General features: G+C 40.3%; 1 protein-coding gene across 6 annotated transcripts in view; it reads right to left on the bottom strand.

Annotated features, from left to right (window-relative positions):
- TOM1L1 (target of myb1 like 1 membrane trafficking protein) overlaps positions 1-19,345 on the bottom strand; it is a 58,974-nt gene that overhangs the window by 10,475 nt on the left and 29,154 nt on the right. For all 6 annotated transcript variants that reach the window (XM_033183559.1, XM_033183561.1, XM_033183562.1 and 3 more), the window contains 7 exons: positions 17,538-17,671; positions 11,850-11,907; positions 11,318-11,435; positions 9,496-9,592; positions 4,545-4,596; positions 2,173-2,278; positions 1,669-1,750 (listed from right to left, as the gene is read on the bottom strand). In XM_033183559.1, coding sequence (XP_033039450.1) covers positions 1,669-1,750; positions 2,173-2,278; positions 4,545-4,596; positions 9,496-9,592; positions 11,318-11,435; positions 11,850-11,907; positions 17,538-17,671 — 647 coding nt within the window. The remainder of the gene's footprint in view (positions 1-1,668; positions 1,751-2,172; positions 2,279-4,544; positions 4,597-9,495; positions 9,593-11,317; positions 11,436-11,849; positions 11,908-17,537; positions 17,672-19,345) is intronic.

Genomic DNA, 19,345 nt, shown 5'->3' with positions numbered 1-19,345 from the left:
GGGTAACAGGGCCTGAGGGCTGCAGAGCCTGCCTGTGTAAAGGAGATAGCTACTACTCAGCCCCAGCCCATAGCTGGCATGTAAAAATTCAGGCTTGGTGTTGCCAGAGTATCTAAATGATCAAGAAGTCCAGATTTTTTATTTTCAAATATCCAAGTTTTCAGCTGTTGGCAACTGTGGTCTTATGATACATACTGTTTTTGTCTAAGGTTCCTGGCTTTCAACTCCCATAGCCCTTATTACAGTCTTTTGTTATAATGTTGGGTGTGTCAGGCCTTAGGAGCCAGCCTCTGGAAGCAGAATTGCTCTGACCTTCTCTAGTCCTCCTTTCACCTGCCCCAAGGCACCACTCTAATCGCCCACCTTTTTGACTGTGGGTCATAAGAGCCTCCCTAGAGAGAGTCCTGCCCTATACCTTTGGGGAAGGAACTGCTGACATCAAGAAGCTTCCATTAAAAACCCTAGAGGACTGGGTTGGGTTTGGGGTGGGTCGAGTCAGTTTCTGGATAGCTGAACATGTGGAAGTACCTGGAGGGTGGGACTCCAGGGAGGACACAGAAACTCCATGGCCTCTTCATCTGCATCCTTTACAATGTCCTTTAGAATAAACCAGTAAATGTAAGTATTTCCCTGAGTTCTGTGAGCTGCTCCAGCAAACTAATCAAACCCAAAGAGGCAGGCATGGGAACCCAACTTGAAGCCAGTCAGTCCTAAGTTTGGAGGCCCAGGCTTGTGACTGGTGTCTGGGAAGGTAGGTGTCAGGGTGGTGGGGACTGAGCCCTCAACCTATCTCCAGGTAGATGATGTTGGAATTGAATCAGAGGACACCCAGCTGGTGTCCATTGTAGAATTCATTGCTTGCCTGCTGATGGAGAGAAATCCTCACATATTTGGGGGTCCCAAGTGTCTGCATTCATTGTTATATCAGTGTGAGAGCCAAGGAAAAACATGGTTGAAAGTTTCCCGAACCAGCAATTAATTTTTAAAATGCACATTTTAAATTCTGCACAGGTCAAAAAAAAACCAACTGCAAGCAAGATGTAGCCTGTAGGCTGTCAGTTTCCGAACAATGATTTCCGAAAAACGTGCTTTAATAATTTTTAACAATTTGGGGAGTAACCTTCAGTCACTCAAAGTATATTAAAGTTCTAAGGACCTTACCATTCCACTGATACTTATATATCTTGCCCAATATGAAATCATACAATAATGCTGCTTTAAGGATTTGAAGTAAAAGGTAATTGTTATACTAATGCTTTGGAAGACTAAAATCAAGTTCTAATATAAGATTTTTTTTGGATCAGTTCTTGAGCAGCTAAAATATTCCATCAATGTGGCATAAACTTATGTCACCAGTGACTAGTACCCTTCTCAAGCTAAAGAGAACATGACTTTCTGCCAAGGAATCTACGAGGAGTCCATTAAGCATGTTAGTTCCAGTTACTTCTTAATGTGCAACCCCAGCATTTTTATTTTTTAGTCACACGGCCGGAACGATAAGACCATTAAGAGTAACAGCTGCCATAAAACCTCATAAGGCATTTTTAATAAGGCCATCAATTTCTGGCAAGACCTAAACAAAGTTAAATGTATAACCAAGCCTGTTAGCTCTGCTATCAAAGGGAACCAAGACAAAAACATCAATTAATCATTTTATAAATGACTTACTCTGTAGTGACAGCAGGAGCTAAGGGATCAAACTCCATTACCTCGTAGTAATTAGGTGGCTGGAGATCATTTTTTGTCATCGCTTTAGGCAAAAAAAGAGACCAGTAAACATACATTGTGCTTTTCGAGGAATACATGCAATTGATATTCTTTTTAAAATTTAGACGTCAAATATTAGATCCTAATAAACACAACCAAAACAGACTGGTGTTCCAATGCTACTCCCAAGTTCAACAAGTCTGTATATAACAGAAAGGTTTCCAACCCTCAACTAAAGGTTAATTTACCTTAGCAGTCAAAACACAATAGTCAGTTTAACACAAGCATTTTTACAGTCTCTTGGAGTCAGTCATAATGGTATCTGCCCTGAATTTGTTTCATTAGCTTAAAAATACAAAGGAGCACCTCTAATTTCTCCTATTTTCAGTTACCAACGAATCTCTGGCAGACTCATATATTCTCGTAAGTTTCCTTATTTGATGCAAATCATAACGTCCCATGTACCTGGATGATTGCTGGGCAAAGGTGGCAGACTCTGGTTTGATGGTGCTGCTGCAGTGGTTTGTAGACTAACCGGCTGTAGAAACACTGAATTTGAATGTTCCAGAAACTGAAGAAAGCATAACACATGTTCATATAAACATTCTACATTAAGCTTTTCTTTTATTAGACTCCTACACTTCCAAGTACATTGTTCCAAGAACCATATACTTTGAACTGGACAAGAACAAGTTGTTTTTAATTATTACTTTAGTATTTTTAGGTAATCATCACTTATGAGATTTACTTCATTTCTGCTGGGCATGGTGGCTCATGCCTGTTATCTCAGCAATTTGGGAGGATGAGGCGGGAGGATTACTTGAGCCCAGGAGTTCAAGATCAGCCTAGGAAACAGCAAGACCCCAGCTCTAAAAAAAAAAAAAAAAAAAAAAAAAAAAAGCTGGGCATGGTGGCTCGTACCTATAGTCGCAGCTACCCCAGAGACCAAAGCGGGAGGATCCCTTGAGCTTAGGGGTTTGAAGCTGCAGTGAGTTATGATCATATGATCTTGCTATATATTCTAGCCTAGGTGACTGAGTGAGACTCTATCTCAAAGGCAAGAATTTACTATATGTTTGTCTGGATTTATGCCTAATGCACCCCATTTCCCATAGAAACTGAAAAAAACAAAACAAAACATATATTGCTTTTAAAAATGAAGCAGATTCAATGGCTCAGGCCAGATTCTCTGTTGTTTCACTCTGAATATAAAATCTCAGTCCTGAGTAGGAAAAAAAAAAAAAATCTTAAATCTATAGAGAGGCACTCAGTGACACAACAAAATCAGGACTGATAAAAGATTAAAATCATAATTAGAAATTTCTCAGAATTTTCCTCATTCATTCCACAAATATATCCTGAGTACGTATCAGCTGCCAGGCACTATTAATAAAGCAATAAAGCAGACCAAGCTCCTGCCCTGATGACGCAGACAATCAACAAATGTAAACAGATATCCAATGGCATGTGCTGTAATATAAAAGCAGAGTAGTGGGTGGGAGAGAGACTGAAGTAGAATACTGCTCTAATAGGTCGTGGTCAGGAAATGTCTCATCATTGGAGGCATTTAAGCAGAGCTTGACTAAAGTGAGTCTTGTGGTTACTGAAGAGGACACAAGTTCACAGTCTCTGAAGTGGGGATGGCCAGTGTGGTTGGAACAGAGTGAGCCAAGGTAGAGAGGGGCAGGAGGTGAGGCTGGAGCGGTGACAGGTGTGGTCAGATCAGCATTTCAGGCATTTACTGAGTAAAATAGAGTGAGGAAGAAACTCATAGGTGGGTTTTGAGCAAATGAGTGACATAATATGACTTTACTTTTTGAAAAAGAATGCCCCAGTTTTTGTTTTGAGAACAGATTTTGAGGTGGGCAGGAGGGATGCGAAGGGAGGCAAAGGTTGAAACGGCTTCCCTTAGAGGCCACTGCAATGTCCACCTGATGGTGGCTTGGACTAAGATGCAGAAGTGGAGGTGTTAAGAAGTAGCTGGATAATTGACATATTTTAAAAGTAAAAGTAAAAAGGTGGATGTCAAACACTATTACCCAAGGTTTTTGACCTATGCAGCAAAGAGTAGAGTGGCCATTGACTGAGGTGGAAAGCCTGCAGGAAGGGCAGGTTGAGAGTGGAGGCCATTGACTGAGGTGGGAAGTCTACAGGAAGGGCAGGTTGAGAGTGGAGACTGGGAAGAAATCAAGAGAAGATATTAAGTGGAAAGTGGATATATGAGTTCTGAGTTTAGAGAAGGGGTCTGACCTACAAGAGATACAAACTTGTAGGTTGTCAGAAATTGAATGGTTATTTCAAGGTATGAGACCAAAAGACCACAGAGGAATGAATGTAGATAGAGAAGTCTGAAGCCTGATCCCTGGGGTCTCCAGCAATGAAAGATCAGTAGAGGAGGAAGAGCCAGCAAAAGAGATGGAGAAGAAATGAAAGTGAGGCAGGAGAAGAACCAAAGTGACTGATGTCTGAAAGCCATGTGTGCAAGAAGGAGGAAGTGAACGATTTTGTCATTTGTTGCTGATAAATTAGATAAAATGAGGGACTATGGAACTGCAGTTCTAAATTTCATAATACAGAAGTCACCAGTGATCTTGACAAGAGTTATGTCCACAGAGTGGTAGAAGAGCGTGTCTGAAGTCAAAGAGAATACAAGCAAAGGAAGTGGAGACAGCAATTACAAACTCCAAAAAAATTTTGATCCTTAACCATCTTGCCAACAGGGGCTGTGCATCAACACAATACTGAGCAGAACATGGGAATTAATGACCGTGAGTTCTTTTCTGGCCACAAGAATCTGCTGACTAGGTGCACTGCTAGAAAAGAATCTTGTTACTTACGTTATCATATGCGTGGCTTGAGGTGAGGTTTTGGCTGATCCTTTGGGAAAACCTAGGATAGTGTGATAACACAGAATGATTACCCTACAGTGAGAACACAAATGCAAAAAGTAAGATCATTTTCCTAGTCTAAAAACAAAACCTAAAATGTACCTTCAGACCGCATAATGTGTCATTTTGTAATAACTATTTATAAAACAATTGGTTTTTCAGTGCACATCAGGTTATGATGCCATGGGCAGTGGGAGTCCTGAGACTGTGGAGTATGCACACAACACTAAGAACAGAGCCTTTAGTCTTTCCATCAGAGTAGCTACCACCCCATCGTGTCCTAAAGGATGAGAAGTAGTATAGAACACAGGTTAAGAAGAAAGCTGTGAGGGTTCCAGTCCAGGATAAAGCGGAGCAAACGTACTGCACCCTGTCTCTCCACTGAATATCACTTAAAGGTGGACAGAATGCACAGAGCAACTATTTGAGGACTCTGAATAATAGGAGCAGCCTCATTGGGAAGAAGACCAGAATTCAAGTATCACTGAACTATTGGTGAATTTACCGTTTTCTGTCCCTTCGTATTTCCTGACCAAATGCAATGCAGCCTGAACCCTAGGCATCAATGAGAACAGACAGAGCTCTAGGAGAAGCCTCATTCTCAAGGAGCAGGAAAGGGAAAATAATCCTAACACTCAGAATGTGGAAATCTCTTGTCCCGTTTTTGTCCTCTTCTCTCTGTTCTCTCACACCCCAAACCACAGGCAACCCCAAAGTGGCTGTAGCGACAGCAGAGGCAATGGGACCTGTAGGAAACTGAAACAGTGAGAAGAATCTTCTTCTTCAATAGGAGCTGTGATACCCACAGCTTTTTTCCTTTCTCTCCTGCCATTTAGTCACAGACATAAGCATAGTCAAGGAAATGTGTGGTATCATAGGGTAACTAAAGCTCCAGCTTTATGACTGGAGAAACAAAAACAGGAGTCCCAGGGAACTAGAAAGTGCCAGATAAATCACGATGATGGAGGACTCAGGAAAACAACCCCATGAAGTTGTTTATGAAATACTGAGCTCACCCCCCAGATCCCACCTCAGTCACGATGCCAAAAATGGTGACAAGTGAACAAACGACCTGCCATCTGGACCTTAGATTGACCATAGGATGGAACATACGTAAGACATATTTGAATGGCACTGCAAAGGCTTTGAAAATGTAGCTGACATTGGAGCCACCCCCCATAGAAGAAGGGTAAAATTGTGGTATGAATCTAGCCAGGTTGTTTACATACTAAAATAAAAACATCAACATTCTTGATATGATTTAAATTAAGACCAAGAGTCTCCTAATAAAACATTAAAAATGCCCAAGATAGAATCCAAAATTATGAGGCATATGAAGAACCATGAAAACTTGAGCTTGCATGAGAAGACAATAACAGATATCGATGCCAAGAGGACACAGATGTTAATTATCTCAGAGATATTTAAGGCAGCTATTGTACACATGCTCCAAAGAACTGCAAACAATCTTTAAAAAAAAAAAATCACGGAAAAATAAAGTCACAGCAAAAACACAAGATATAAAGAACCAAAATGAAATTTCAGAACTAAAAACCCCAATAACTGAATTAAAAAAAAAAAAACTTACAGAATGAGCTCAATAGCAAAATGGAAATGACAGAGGAAACAGTCGGTGAACGTGAACATAAATCACAAAGTATCCAATCTAAACAGAGAGAAGAGTAAAACAGACAAACAAACAGGACCCCAAACACCTATGAGACAATGGCACAGGTCTAAAATTTGTGTCATCAGGGTTCCAGCAGGAGAGCAGAAAGATTGTAGTTCTGAAAAAAAGACTAAAAACATCACAAGTTTGGTGAAAGACATAAAGCCACAAACCACATTCAAGAAGTTCCATTAGTGGGTTAAATGGTGGCCCCCCCAAAAGCTATGCTCATGTCCTAATTCTCAGAATCAGTTTCTGGGGACCAGCAACTTTTTGACAGTCACCCAAGGGATTTTTATGCATACTGAATGATTAGATCCAGTAGGCTACAAATTAAAACAGGCAGCTATTAGCTGAAATTTGACTCTTAATGAATTTTATAGATACTTGTTGTTAATGGGATTTTATCTGTATTATTCTTTCTCATATTACCCAACAAGATCAGCAAGACAACTATAACAGAATCACCTACTTTAAACCACATTATTTACCAAGCAACTTCAATCTGCCTATATGTCAGCATTTACTTGTATTGTATGTAGCCAAGACACGAGGTAGCCAACCAAAGAAACTGACCTAACTCAGTATCTTCATGAGCCATTGACACTTTATCATTTCCCAACACATGAATCCTTTCTTCTCTTCCTCCCTTATATTTTGCTCTTTTTTCTTCCCAGTTTGATTCTTCTTTTTCATTTTCCTCCCTCTGCCCCTCCCTCTTTTAAATATAGAAAAGTAATTCAGTGATTGGGTACACAAGTATTTAAACAAAACACTAGGCAACTTTTTAAAAAATCTAAATCCACTGATATAAACACACTGCCAAAATATGTTAAGTGAAAAACAAAAGCAAGGTTCAGAACAGAGTGATAGTATGCTGCATTTTATTGAGTAATGGAGAAATTCATATTCATATTTGCCTACAGACACTATGGAAGGACAAATTAGAACCTAACAAAGTAATTATCTGGGTGGGAGTAGAGCGTGACACTAGGGAAAGGGAAAGAGGGAGGATGAAGAGGGAATGAGAACAAGAATTGTCTTATACAACTTTTTATATTGTTTTGATAGCTGAATAATGAAAATGTATTGCCTATTATCTAAAATATATACACTTAAAAGGAAAAAAGCTATTGACATTGGCATAAGGCAGATTCAACTGCTATTTATTCTATCCTACCTCTTCTGGAACTTACATAACCACTCTTTCACTCTTTTTCATTATTTTCCTTCCTGTATCATTCTTGTTTCTTTATGTGAATAGAGGCAAATATTAATATATATTCTTATTTCCAACTTGCTTACACAAATGCAATATATTACACACACACTACTTAGCACCTTTTTTTCCTACTTAGCAATAAATATATTGGTGATTATTTTATCCCCCAGCTATATAGTAATATGTTGTACAGATGTTTAACAGTACCCAACTGATGGATACTTGAGTTGTTTCCAATTACTTGCTATTGCCCAAAACGTTGTAAAGAATAATCTTGTAAACACCTAACTCTGTATAAGTGTGGTATAAATTTATACACATAAGATTACAGATTGAAAGAAATAAATGCATTTATAATTTTAATAGATATTGCCACTTGCCCCTAGAAGAGTTACATAAATTTTGTCATAGTAACTGTCTTTCCATAGCCAACAAAGTATGTTATGAAATATTGGCACTTTTGCCACCCTGAGAAGTAGAAAGCGATTTCTTATTAGACTTTAAGTTACATTTCTCTGTAAGTAAAGTTGAACATCATTGCATATGTTTATAGGTCATTAATATTTCTTTTTAATACTGTACTATCAGAAAACCTGATGGGTGGACGCAGTGGCTCACATCTTGTAATCCTAGCACTGTGGGAGGCCGAGGCACCTGGATCGCTTGAGCCCAGGTGTTTGAGAATAGCCTGGGCAACATGGTGAAACCTCATCTCTACTAAAAACACAAAAATTAGTAGCGCATTGTGGCATACGCCTCTAATTCCAGCTACTCAGGAGGTTCCAGCTACTCTATCAGGTTTTATTAGTTCAAGTTTAATAATGGACTATCAGTCCATCAGACTTGCTACTTACTGGCTATACAAACTTGGGCAAGTTCTAGTTCCTTCAACAGAGAAATGACCAAGAAGTCGCAGTCTCTTTTCGTGTATGATGGGAATAATGATAACAGGCCGGTGTAGTGGCTCACTTTAGGAGGCCAAGGCGGGAGGATCACCTGAGGCCTAGAGTTCAAGACGAGGTTGGGCAACAAAGCGAGACCCCATCTCTACAAAAAAATTTAAAAATAAGCCTAGCCCAGTATGGTGGTGCACACCTGTAGTCCCAGCTATTAAGAGGCTAAGGTGGGAGTATCCCTTGGGCCCAGGAGTTTGAGGCTGCAGTGAGTTATGATGGCGCCACTGTACTCCAGCCTGAGTGACAGAGCAAGACCCTGACCTAACATCACTGACCTAAGTAGTTTAGTGAAGATTAGATGAAATAAACAAAACTAGCTTAACTGAGTGCCTGCCACACAGCAAGTGCCCTGTAACTGATGGGGCCATTACTCTTAATTTTCAACCTCATTGCTTTTCTGCCTCCTTTATCATTGTATTTCCCCTGTTCTCCCCCATCTCCTGTTACCACTAAAAATAACAGAAAGGGACAATTTATTGAAGGCTTACTATGTGCCAAGTGCTATATTAGGAGTTTTGCATATAGCATCTCACTGAATCTTTGTAAGAATCCTAGAAAATATTCTTAGAAGAAAAATGAACATTTATAGTGGCTAAATAACTCATCTAGGTTATATGGCTAGCAGGAAGTAGTGCTGAGATTCTAACTCAGGACTGTCTGATTCTTAAGTTCTATTTTTTGCTATTTTATCATGTTTTTTTTTTTTTGAGACAGGGTCTTGCTCTGTCACTCAGGCTGGAGTGGCGCAAACTGCACTGCACTGCAACCTCTACCGCCTAGACTCAAGTGATTCTCATGCATCAGCCTCCCAAGTAGTTGGAATTATAGGCATATGCCACCATGCCCAACTAATTTTTATATTTTTACTAGAGGTGAGGTTTCACCATGTTGCCCAGGCTGGTCTCAAACTCCTGGGCTCAAGCGATCCATGTGCCTTGGTCTCCCAAAGCGCTAGGATTACATATGTAAGTCACTGCGCCCAGCCATCAGGTTTTCTTAATTGTAAGGAATCCAAATGTCATATTAGTTCTGCAGTGTTACTGACATACTTACAGGGGTATTTCTGTATTCTCCAAGGCTAGCAAGTCCATCTGTGGATGAAGACTGGGTTTTAAGTTGTTTGTTACATCAGAACTTGGAGAGCTGAAATCTAAAACACAAAATGGACTTGTTTGGCTTTAAAACATTTTGTCAGTCAGTTATTATGCTGGATTTTCTACAGTAAAAACAAAAAGAAAAAAGGAAAAAAGAAAAAGAAAAACCCACCAAATAAAAGAGATTAATTTAGATATTTCTGTCACCATAAAATCATGAGATTTCCTAGCTCTAAGAGAAATTAAAAAGCATCATTTATGATAGGTAGAGAGAGAAAGAATTTCCCTGCCACGAGAAGAAGTTGTTGTAAGGGTAAGAAATATTATTGTATTGGATTTTCTAAAATCCCAAGCTGATCTAGAATGGAAAGGATTTTATATCTTGTTCTGCCCAGCACAAAAGTAAAAAGTTATAGTACATACTGAGCTCTACCTTCACCTCAAGCTCCAGGCCATAATCTTTTTTTTTTTTTTTTTGAGATGGAGTTTCACTTTGTCACCCAGACTGGAGTTCAGTGGCACGATCTCGGCTCCCCACAACCTCCATCTCCTGGGTTCAAGTGATTCTTCTGCCTCAGCCTCCTGAGTAACTGGAATTATAGGTGCCCACCACCGCTCCTGGCTAATTTTCGTATTTTTAGTAAAGAGGGGGTTTTGCCATGTTGGCCAGGCTGGTCTCTAACTCCTGACCTCAGGTGATCCACCTGACTTGGCCTCCCAAAATGTTGGGATTACAGGTGTGAACCACCGTGCCTGGCCTCCAGGCCATAATCTTAAGTGAGATACCCCAAAGGGAATAATTACTTTCCCCTCTGAAAATTCTCTATTAAAAACTCAGGAAAACTCTCCAATGTAACTGACTCTACACATCCCACTAGCCTACATAAACAAGTAGCCAACATTTTAGAACTGGGTAGAGATCTAAGAAAACCACAAATTCAGTGATACTGAATATTTTTACTCTGGAAACAGCAGATGACATATGAGAAAAACAAACTGCTTTTAATTTGGCAAAACTGGATTTCAGCATTTGTCATCATCCTCATTTTGTAATTTACCAAACCCTTGTTGGGAATAAGGACAGCAGAAGATAACAAGTTAGGTAAGATAGGTAACTCTTTTATAAATGTTTATAAAATGCATTGTAGCAGAGCTTACATCACAACTTGGAGAGCTGTAACAAAGCTTACAATGCATTTTATAAACATTAGTTTGTTAATCTTGACAACTACCCTTTAAGGCAATCATTGTTCCCATTTTATAAAGTGAGAGTCTTAAAGGTTAGGTGGCTGAGAGGTGGCAGAACTGGCATTTCAACTTGGATTTTTCTGACTTTAAAGCCTGTGTTTTTCCTTCTTCATTTCACAACCACTTGCTTCATACCTTATAATTTCTAAATTTCTCCACTTGCCTCAGAGATACTCCCTTACCTGATGCTGAGGTATAGCAGAAAAGTCCAATGATAATAGTGTGTAGGTTCAGAGTAGACTTTAAGTATTGGCCATTGGGCTGAAAAGCCTCTACAAAGCAGGCCAGGTGAATTCCATGAAATTCTAAGTGAGTAGGATGAGTTTCAAGGACCTCCTCCCCCAGACACATCCCATTGCTATACCGGGTTTGACTCAACCATTTGTCAGGAAGTAATCACATCTCCTAACATAGTGCTCTGACATTCAAACTGTCTTCAGTCCTTCTTAGGTGCTATTTAATCATGTAATTAAGGAGAACTGTTTCACATCAAGCTCTTCTGCTGGTCTGAAAAAACCTGAGTGTTTATTTACTTAAGTCTGAAAGTTGATTATTCATGGTGTTGAGTTCTCCCAGAGTGTCCCTAGGAATCCGGGGACTGGGACTTAGGTCGAGGAGATCTTGAGATGGGGCAGAAGGCTCACTGGTAGTCTGAAAACAAAGCAAAAAAAAAAAAAAAGTGTCATGTAGTTTATCATAGCTTTCTCCCCATACTTTCTCCTTTGTAGAGGGGAGGATCCTATTTGGATGCATTTTAAGGAAGAATTCTCCATTCAACCAACGGGCAACATTAGTATGAATCCCATCTTAACCACCTACATAGGTTCCTGCTTCTTATTAATAACTTAATAACATTAACTTTACATTACATTACATTAACAGTTTAACATTAACGTTAACTTAATAACATTTAAGTTATTAAGGCAAGTAATCTATACCATTAAAACCACTCCAAATTATCAATGCATATCTCCCTCTTTTTAAGACTTGTTTTAGGTAACTTGCTTCTTACTGTAATTGGCAAAATGTTCAATTGTTTATTTTATAACGTTTCTAATCACTTACACTGGTGGCTTCCTTCTGGTTATTTTGCTCCAAAATCCTTTGTTGGTTTCTAGTAAACCTGTTTAAATGATCAAAATGCATGTGTTTTTAAAAAATATATGAAAATGCTATAAAAATTAACAATTATTAATACACAAATTATTTAGGAATAAAGACAATCAGCCTCATCCTCACACAAGTAAAAAACTTTTAATAACTTTTTTCCAGCTTACAGAGTATTCATACCCTCAGAGAAAACTGTGAGAAAATAGAAAAGTATTAAAAAAATCTCATCACCCAGAAATTGTTAAATCTATTAACATTATTCCAGTATTTCATCTATAAGTGCATCTATTTTTAAACTTTGTTAAAATGATACTTTACATAATTCTGTATCCTAGTTTGATTATGCTGTGAGAATTTTTCTAGCTGAAATACAATTTTTAATGGCTATATTTTACCTTATGAATCTATCACACCTTTAACCACTCTTACTATTAGCAATTTTTGTTTTCTATTTTGCCATTAGAAGTAATTTTCCAAAATATTCAAATATATTTAAAGTATTTTCACTATTTCACTGTGTATTTTTATAAGATACTTAATACATACCAAAAAATTGACCTTCTACAACTCTGATTTAATTTTACATTGTTTGTCCACTGAGAGTAAAGGAGTATAAAGGTAAAAGACCAGAGAAGTTGAAGGCAGAAGTCCAAGGTTCAAGTGTCAGTGTTAGTACCTTGTAGCTACATGACTAAGGAGATGACTTCCTGAACCTTGGTCCCCCAGCTGCTAAGAGGGAATAACATTTGAACTATTTTCCTCAGAAAGTTATTTTCAGGGGCAAAACTAGATAGCAAAGGTGGATGAATGTGGAAATGCTTTGCAAACTGAGATTTGCTTTAGAAACATACAGTATCACTGTTAAGACAATTTGACTTCATGATCCCAAACACTTTAAAGTGTACGTTTATATTGAATCGGGCCTCTGAGCCCAAGCTTACAGGTATACATCCAGATGACCTGAAGCAACTGAAGAATCACAAAAGAAGTGAAAATGGCCAGTTCCTGCCTTAACTGATGACATTACCTTGTGAAATTCCTTCTCCTGGCTCAGAAACTCCCCCACTGAGTACCTTGTGACTCCTGACCCTGCCCTCCAGAGAACAACCCCCTTTGTAATTTTTCACTACCTACCCAAATCCTATAAAACTGCGCCACCCCTAACCCCCTTTGCTGACTCCTTTTTCTGACTCAGCCCGCCTGCACCCAGGTGAAATAAACAGCTCTATTGCTCACACAAAGCCTGTTTGGTGGTCTCTTCACAGGGATGCGCATGACAGAATCTGCACACACAGTTTAATGATTTTTCAAAAACATGTGCTTTTAAATTCCACCTAGTTAAGCCAGGAACCGTGGCTCATGCCTGTAATCCCAGCGCTTTGGGAGGTCGAGACAGGTGGATCACTTGAGGTCAGGAGTTTGAGACCAGTCTGGGCAACATGGTGAAACCCCATCTCGACTAAAAATACAAAAATGAGCTGGGCGTGGTGGCGCATGTCTGTAATTCCAGCTACCAGGGAGGCTGAGACAGAAGAATCACTTGAACCTGGGAGGCAGAGGTTGCAGTGAGCCGAGATCATGCCACTGCACTCTAGCCTGGGCAGTAAAGCAAGAGTCCATCTAAAAAAAAAAAAAAAAAATCCATCTAGTTATAACATTAGCTTCTTGTGTTCTAGTCAGTTATGTGCTGGGTATGAACAACTTTCCTAGATCAAGCCCTGAGTGACAAATTTCAGTTTCTTTATTTGCACAACTATTCCCTGGATGTAATGAGCGGATACTTTGGGGGATGTTGGAATAGGGTGAATATATTTTGCAAGTGGATGGATATGAATCTTTAGGGGCCAGAGCGTGGGCTGTGATAGGTAGAGTAATGCCCACCCTCACAAAGGTACCCACATCCTAGTCAACACAACCACTGAATATGTTAGGTTACATGGCAAGGGGAAATTAAAGGTTGAAAAAAGAATGAAGTTTGCTACTGTTAAAGGAAAATAAATCTCAGGACCCCAAAATCACTGAGCCAAAGGGAAAAGTCAAGCTGGGAACTGCCTCAGGCAAATTTTATTCCTAACTAATATAGCTACAAAGATAAAAAGCTACCTACCTCTCACAATTTGCCCAAGAGAAAACTCCTTGTGGGCCTCAAGATCTTTACCCTAAAACAGTTCTGTTGAATCTTACCTTGGCAATATAAACTGATAGCTTATCTTCACAAGTACAGGACAAAGGACAGAACTCGACTGAGTCCTCTGCCCTACTGCTTATGTAGAAATGCAGATTCACTGAGCCAGACTAAGGTATGAGTGACTATTCCTCTAGCCCCTTCTCACATGTAAATTGTGTATTCTGTGAAAGGTTTATCAAAGACTCAAAAGAATGCAACCATTTGTCGTTTATCTACTTATCACCTGGAAGCCCCCTTCCCTGCTTTGAGTTGTCCCACCTTTCTAGATGGAACCAATGGACATCTTACACATATTGACTGATGTCTCATGTCTCCCGAAAATGTATAAAACCAAGCTGTGGATGGCCGGGTGCGGTGGCTCACGCCTGTAATCCCAGCACTTTGGGAGGCCGAGGTGGGTGGATCATGAGGTCAAGAGATCGAGACCATCCTGGCCAACATAGTGAAACCCTGTATCTACTAAAAATACAAAAATTAGCTGGGCGTGGTGGTGCGCACCTGTAGTCCCAGCTACTCAGGAAGCTGAGGCAGGAGAATCGCTTGGACCCAGGAGGCGGAGGTTGCAGTGAGCCGAGATTGTGCCACTCCACTGCAGCCTGGTGACACAGCATGACTCTGTTTCAAAAAACAAAACAAAACAAAACAAAAAACCAAGCTGTGCCCCCACCACCTTGGGTGCATGTTGTCAGGACCTCCTGTGGCTATGCCACAAGTGCATCCTTAACCTTGGCAAAATAAACTTTCTAAATTCATTGAGACCTGTCTCAGATGCTTTTGGTTCACATTAGTAAGCTGCCCTTAATTGGGAGATTATCCGGTAATGTACAGATAAGCCCAGTGTAGTTATAAAGGTCCTTAAAGGTGGAAGAGAGAGGCAGAAGTGGAAGTAAGAGTGATATGATACAATCAGGCCTGAACTAGACACTGTTGGCTTTGAAGATGGAGAAAAGGGGCCATGAGCCAAGGAAAGTGAACAGCCTCTAGCTGCTGCAAAAGGTAGGAAGATGGATTCTCCTCTGGAGCATCCAAAAGTAGATAAAACAGAGGATAAGCCACTAAGTTTATGGTAATTTGTGACAGCAGCCAGAGAAAACTAGGAGACAAGTATCTTTTCTAGAGGCAAGAGTTTCTCTCTGAATCTTAGGACGTAAGTGTTTCACAGTTGTTCTGGCACACGCGGTTCAAAGCCTAGTCAGAACAAGCTGTTCATAGAAGTAATCCAATCTCCTGAGAGCTAGACCAAATAAACACAAGTTCCCCCTCGGAGGAAGCCTTTAGGCAGTGGTCTTATTGTTTGCAATAGAATTCTCCAAAATGAAAGCCAGAAGGCAGCACTTTACTGAAAACGATGTGGTTTTCCTTGGATATTTTTTTGTTTATAAAAATGTGTTCCACAGAAAACAAGAGTAACAATTGTGAGTTTCTTCAGTGCTAAAAAAGAAAGCATGGTGCCCAGGCGAGGTGGCTTACGCCTGTAATCCCAGCACTTCGGGAGGCCGAGGAGGGTGGATCACCTGAGGTCAAGAGTTCAGGACCAGCCTGGGCAACATGGTGAAACCCTGTTTCTACTAAAAATACAAAAACTACATGGGCATGATGGTGTGTGCCTATAATCCTGCTACTTGGGAGGCTGAGGCAGGAGAATTGTCTGAACCCAGAAGGTGGAGGTTGCAGTGAGCCAAGATCGTGCCACTGCACTCCAGCCTAGGCACTCCATCTCAAAAAAAAAAAAGAAAAAAAGAGAAAAAGAAAGAAAGGAAGCATGGTTCCTAGGCTTACATCTTCAGTCGATGCCCTTCTCTGAATACACAGTAAATATGAGACAGTAAAGGAAAGACACTACCATTTCATAGCTCCTGGTTTTTATGTTTCTCTTTTTTGAGACAGGGTCTCACTCTGTTACCCAGGCTGGAGTGCAGTGGCACGATCTTGGATCACTGCAACCTCTGCCTCCTGGGCTCAAGAGATGCTCCCACCTCAGCCTCCTAAGTAGCTGGGACTAAAGGCGTGTGTCACCATGCCTAGCTAATTTTAGTAATTTTTTGGTAGAGATGGGGTTTCACCATGTTGCCCAGGTTGGTCTCAAACTTTCTGAGCTCAAGCAATCTGCCCACCTCAGCCTCCCAGGGTGCTGGGATTACAGGTGTGCACCACCATTCTTGGTCCACAGCTACTGGCTTTATTTTATGGATTCTCTTAATTCACTCAAGATAAGTGGGAAGAAAAACCTAGTCAATAAATTTAAAGGTTAAATGTGATACTGGTGCAAAGGAAGAGAAGAAATTACTATTTAATGGACGTCAATGTGCTAGCACTCTACTAGGTGTTTTCATATATATTATCTCATTTAATCCTCAAAAAAGCCCGACCCTCTAAAAAGGTATTATTATCCTATTTAATACATCAAAAAAAAAGAAAGAAAAAAACTTAAATCTTAGAAAAGTTATGCAGCTTATCCAAAATCATCAGCTAGATTTGAATTCAGGCCTGTTCACCTCTTTCCCTTATGTCAGACTGGTCTCACTCTTTATCAGCTGATTAGAAATACAGTCACTGTGCAAGTAGAGATTCCCAGTAACTCTCAACAGAAACAGTGCCCCTAAGGGTGTCTTAACATGTCATTTTTTAATTATTTCTCTTAGAGGTGGGATTTCACTCCATCACACAGGCTGGAGTGCAGTGATGTGATCATAGCTCACCACAGCCTCAAATTCCTGGTCTCAAGCTATCCTCCCACCTCAGCCTCTCTAGTAGCTGGGCTATAAGCACCTACTAGAACCACCACACCCAGCTAATTTTTTTATTTTTTATTTATTTAGTTGAGACAGAGTCTCACTCTGTTGCCAAGGCTGGAGTGCAGTGGTATGATCTTGGCTCACCGCAACCTCCACCTCCCCTTCAAGCGATTCTCCTGTCTCAGCCTCCTGAGTAGCTGGGACTACAGGCATGCACCACCATGCCCAGCTAATTTTTTTGTATTTTTAGTAGAGATGGGGTTTCACTATGTTGGTTAGGCTGGTTTCGAACTCCTGACCTCAAATGATTTGCCCGCCTTGGCCTCCCAAAGGGCTGGGATTACAGGCGTGAGCCACCGCGCCCAGCCGTATTTTTTATTTTTTGTAGAGACAAGGTCTTACTATGGTTGTCAGGGCTGGTCTGGAATTCCTGGGCTCAAGTGATCCTCCTGCCTCGGCCTCCAAAAGTACTGAGATTATAGGTGGGAGCCACCATGCTGGGCTGAAATGTCACTTTAACTAGGAGAAAGACCTCTGGCATTTACTGAGTAGGAGCCGCACAAGGAAAAACTGTCCTACCCCACATGCCAATACCTTTCCTATTGAGAATGGAGGATCTAGAAGGAGGGGTTCCTTGTAGGCACTCTGATAAGAATGCTGAGGAATTGGTGGTGAAAGTAGAAATGGAAGAGGGGTAAAGAGGGTACATGATCTGCTCACCTCTCATATCCAAGGATGGCATTATTCAAATCCTCATTCACCTGAATTAGCTCAACAGTTACATCTTCATTCTCCACCACCACAAGCAGGTCCATGATCCTCTCCTGCATCTCCCGACCCGTTTTATAGAGTTTCTGTCAATGAAAGGAGAGAGATTTCTTATTCCACACCTGGAACATTCTATAAAGACATCTGACTCACCAATCTGTGCATACCTACAGTCACCTCCACTGTTAAGTCGCCTGTGGGGCACTACCAAAGTACTTAACTATAAACAGCTTATCCTTCCTATTGGAAGGCAGTGAGTCATAAACTGATTATATTTTCCTTTAAAAATCAAAATAGGTGTCAGAAGAATAATATGGTACATTGAAAATAATGCTGGACTAAAACCCAGAAGTGCTGTATGGGAATTCTAAATGTAGTGCTTATTAGTGGTGCCATGTTGGGGAAGAAAAAAATAAATAAACATGTTTTTAAAATCTCAGTTTCCTCATTGATAAATGAAAATTATACCCCTTGCCACATCTACCTCAAGGGTTGACATAAAAATCAAATGAGATGTGTGTAATGAGGAACTCTATAACTATAAAGCATAAACACAAAATGTTATTGCATTATTAGTGGTAGTAGAAGTAGTTAAAATACATTTACAGTGGCATTATTTTTTTCCTGTTATGTTGTACTTAAACATTTAAAGTTTATAGTTATATCGCATTTTGAGGCAAACGAAAACAGGATTAACAAACAAATCATGAATATCCTTATTTGGACTACCTAGAAATACTGCATTAAACCATGATTCTACCTCCCAAACCCCCCCCCCCTTTTTTTTTTCTCTCATAAGCATCACAGCCATCTACGTCAGACTTACTGATCCAGAATCTCCAGGCTGGGGGTCTGAAAATCTACATTTTTTTAAAAACAAGCACTCCAAAGTGTTTCTTATGTACACTGATATTTAAGAACTGCTGCCTTACAACTGACTTTTTTTCCAGGCACACCTTTGATTAACCCGAGGTGCATAAAACTGATATTAGCCGGGCACGGTGGCTCAAGCCTGTAATCCCAGCACTTTGGGAGGCCGAGACGGGCAGATCACGAGGTCAGGAGATCGAGACCATCCTGGCTAACACGGTGAAACCCCCGTCTCTACTAAAAATACAAAAAACTAGCTGGGCGAGGTGGTGGGCGCCTGTAGTCCCAGCTACTCCGGAGGCTGAGGCAGGAGAATGGTATAAACCCGGGAGGCGGAGCTTGCAGTGAGCTGAGATCCGGCCACCGCACTCCAGCCCGGGCGACAGAGCAAGACTCCGTCTCAAAAAAAAAAAAAAAAAACCTGATATTAATATTTCCTCAATCCCATCTTGGCTAGAGTTTGTCTGTGTAATAGTACATTAACATCAGGCAAAAACACAGGGATGCTGCTTCTCTCAAAATGAAAGCAACAGAACTTCCTTAAACACCGCACAATCACTTCGGCTGACTTTTTCCCCTCAAGAAAGAAAGATCTGCTGAAAAATTTATGTATGCTTCATGAAACCATTCAGAATCTCAAACAATCTATTACAAGACTGCTGACAGGAAATCTCTAAACAAATAAATCAAACTATTACTAACTGGCGTTTAGACTCAGAGGTAAAAGCCACTACCCTCTACAAAATCATAACAACAAATATTTAAAAAACATGACATAAAGAGAAAAAAAAAGGTGAGTTAGACAGATGATAGACTTTCCGATTTTAGACTTGCAATGTGCAGCCAGAAAAACCATCCCATTTGCCAACCACAGGGCCATCTTCAGGAAC

The sequence above is a fragment of the Trachypithecus francoisi genome, unplaced genomic scaffold (assembly GCF_009764315.1).
Source record: "Trachypithecus francoisi isolate TF-2019V2 unplaced genomic scaffold, Tfra_2.0 Lachesis_group20, whole genome shotgun sequence".
NCBI classification, from domain to species: Eukaryota; Metazoa; Chordata; class Mammalia; order Primates; family Cercopithecidae; genus Trachypithecus; species Trachypithecus francoisi.
This window is presented reverse-complemented; position numbering and strand designations above follow the sequence as displayed.